General features: G+C 34.7%; 1 protein-coding gene across 1 annotated transcript; it reads left to right on the forward strand.

Annotated features, from left to right (window-relative positions):
- Positions 1 to 255: 255 nt before the first annotated feature.
- Positions 256 to 3,300, forward strand: LOC118035472 (beta-amyrin 28-monooxygenase-like). Its single transcript, XM_035041048.2, has 3 exons — positions 256 to 1,289; positions 1,548 to 1,735; positions 2,860 to 3,300. The coding sequence occupies exons 1-3, from the start codon at positions 326 to 328 to the stop codon at positions 2,986 to 2,988; spliced, it is 1,281 nt and encodes a 426-aa protein (XP_034896939.1). The 5' UTR covers positions 256 to 325; the 3' UTR covers positions 2,989 to 3,300.

Here is a 3,300-nt window from a genome sequence, read left to right on the forward strand (position 1 = left end):
CCATTAACCTAGAAATTAAAAAATAACTTTCTACCTTCGCCAATTCAACATAAAATTATTTCGATTAATCACGAAATAAATTTTTAAACTTGCCCATTCAATAAGGTATTATACCATCTTTGTTTTTTTTTTAAAAAAAAAACTTATACTAGATTATAAACTACAAAAATCATTCTACAAATCATTTAAAAATAAACTATTTAATTACTTCAAGGTATTGAATACGTACTTGGTATCTGTGGGCATGAAAAAATCCCTTATTGCTAATTAGATCTTGCGGTGTCCTCAGTTGATGCCTAGAGGATGTTTAGCAAATTGTTGAGACATGGATGATCTCTTCTTTCCATATTTCATTCACCTTGTTGCCCTTTCCATATCCCTTTCTCTCATCTTTCTGGTCTACAAGAAGAAGTCCCTCAACATCAAGTTTCCTCCGGGAAGAACAGGATGGCCAATCATTGGGGAAGCGTGGGGATTTGTGATGGCAGGAAAGCGAGGAACTCCTGAAAAGTTCTTTAACGATAGAATGAAAAGGTACTCTACAGAGGTTTTTCAAACTTCCCTTTTTGGGGATAATATGGCTGTGTTCTGTGGTGCTTCAGGGAACAAATTTCTGTTCTCAAGCGAAAACAAGCATGTCGCTACTTGGTGGCCACGCACAATAAAGAAAATCATCTACTTTCCTGAGCATGTTGACAACTCTTCCATAGAAGAGACTGCTGCGTTGCGCAGATTTCTGCCTGAATTTCTCAAGCCAGAAGCTTTGCAGCATTACATTCCTATAATGGATTCCATGGCCAGGGAGCACTTAGAGGCAGACTGGTGTCCACACAAACAAGTTAGAGTGTTTCCACTGTCTAAAAAGTACACATTTGCACTAGCTTGTAGGTTGTTTATGAGAATCAGAGATCCCGACCATGTAACCAGACTTGCAAACCAGTTCTCTCTGGTTACAGATGGCCTAGTTTCAGTTCCTATAAATTTTCCTGGTACAACTTACAACAGGGCAATCAAAGGAGGCAAAATGATTCGTGAAGAGCTGTTAGCAATTATGAAACGGAGGGAAGGCGAGCTGATATCAGACATCAAAGATGACGCGGGAGCTATTGATTTATTAACTCGCATGCTAATTACATCAGATGACAATGGGAAAACTATGAATCACAAGGAGATTGCTAATAAGATTATTGGCTTACTTGTCGCCAGCCATGATACAACCAGTAGTTCAATCACAATGGTGATGTACTATCTTGCCCAACACCCCTGCATCTATCAAAAGGTCTTGAAGGGTATGGTATTTCTCTCCATCCTGTTGTTGTTGTTGTTGAATATTTTCACTATCATTCATGACAGTAATTTATCTGGGATGTACTCTAATGCCTTGTTCTTGGTATTAATTCCTAGATATAAGTCTCTTCATTTTATCAGTTTGAAAGTCGATGATGATATTTGTTCTTTGGATATAAGTTTTTTCAGCATATGAAGGAGAATCAGTATAACTGCTCTGAAGTATAATTGAATGCAACTCAATGGTGTTTGCTTCACAGAACAAACAGAGATTGCAATGTCTAAAGCTCCAGGAGAGTTATTGAATTGGAACGATGTCCAGAAGATGAAGTATTCTTGGTGTGTGGTTTGCGAGGCGATGAGGTTCTCTTCGCCTGCTCAAGGAGCTTTCAGAGAGGCTATAACTGATTTCTTTTATGCTGGTTTTATCATTCCAAAGGGATGGAAGGTGAGTATCAGTTAATGTCAAGTGCTTGAAGACTAGTTCTTGATGAGAATTTTGCTTACTGTAATTAGAGACGATGAAAATTCTTGATGGTGCTCATCGGAAGAAGAACACGACCTCCTGCCGAGCTAGAGCCTGTGGCTCAGTAGTGAAGAAGGAGTAGTTGCAAGGGCGGAGCAAGAATTTTTTTTATCCTGGGCTATTAAATAAATATATAAATATTTTTTAAGATCGATTATTAATTCATGTATATGAATTCTTGAAATTAATAATAAAGTGTTAATTCAAATACACTATCCAAAATATTAAAAAATAAATTTGAAAATACATAAAATTAAAGCGAAAGTAAAAATAAATTCACTATTAAAGTTACATTCTTCGATGTTTTGTGGAATATAATTTATCTATAATTGAATTTGAATTAATATTGTAACAACCCCTTAACCGGGATAAAATAACAATCTCATGTCAACTGGAAAACAAAGTAATTAAATTTTTATGTTTTTCCTTTACTTTTTTCTATTTCTCTCTCGCCTTTTCTTTATTTCTTCTTCTATTCTGCTTCTGCTCAGTCGGCAACATATAAAAGGAAGGAGGAGTTGATTTGTTTTATTTTTTAATTGCAAATAACCATTTTACTCTTAATGAGTCATTTTGCTTTTATTTGACGGTCCTTTTTTTTGTTGTTAGCAATATCAAGCTCCGTTTATCCTAAACTCTTAACTAGATTTTATTCAATATATTTTAAGATCCCTCGTAAAATTTCAACGCGATCTGATGGTCGGATTGAAAATTACTTTAAATAACGTAAAATTGATCAAATTGTGATTTTTCATCAAATTTCTAAATTTCCCTAAAAATTCTAAAATTTTAATTGAAGCTAAAGCATCATATTAGAAGGCTTCACGTAAATTTTCAGAATTTTTTGATAACTTAATTGATAATTATAAATTTTTTTTACATAAAACTAGTTAAAAAATATTGATAAAATTTTGACCTAGGCTAAAGCCCACCCCAGCCTTTGCCATGCCTCCGCCTATGAGTAGTTGTACAATGCCCATCCAAATTGCATAGCAGCTTCATTGTGATTAATGAAGTTTAATATATTTGTATCCGTCAACCTGCAGGTTCATTGGAGTGTGCATTCTACACATAAAAATCCCAAATATTTTCCAGATCCTTCAAGATTCGAAGGAAGCGGCCCTGCACCTTACACTTTCGGTTGGAGATTCTTGTTTTTATGCACAATGTGGTAACAAAATTTAAATGAGAGAAAATTATTCCAGAAGAGAAGATTTTGCATATTTCATTTCCCATGCCAGTAAATGGCCTTCCAATTCTCCTCCAACCTCATTCCACAAGCCTCGAGTAGATAAACCATTGGTGCTTGGGTAGAACTGTTCATGGTTGCAGCTATAATGAAGAATGGATAGACAGGCAGAATGACACTGTACGTGGTTTCCTCAGTAATGTCGCCATTATTCTAGTTTAATTTTTAACTAATTTTTATTTCAACATAAATTTGTAATGAATATTTAAATTTTATATTATTCAAGTTTATTTTTACA

The sequence above is a fragment of the Populus alba genome, chromosome 13, assembly GCF_005239225.2.
Source record: "Populus alba chromosome 13, ASM523922v2, whole genome shotgun sequence".
NCBI lineage: Eukaryota > Viridiplantae > Streptophyta > Magnoliopsida > Malpighiales > Salicaceae > Populus > Populus alba.

Bases quoted from the DNA above. Each gene is read 5' to 3' on its own strand.
- LOC118035472 (XM_035041048.2), top strand. From the start codon at position 326: ATGGATGATCTCTTCTTTCCATATTTCATTCACCTTGTTGCCCTTTCC. The intron at 1,290-1,547 runs GTATGGTATTTC...TTTGCTTCACAG, and splicing joins CTATCAAAAGGTCTTGAAGG to AACAAACAGAGATTGCAATG. The intron at 1,736-2,859 runs GTGAGTATCAGT...GTCAACCTGCAG, and splicing joins TCATTCCAAAGGGATGGAAG to GTTCATTGGAGTGTGCATTC.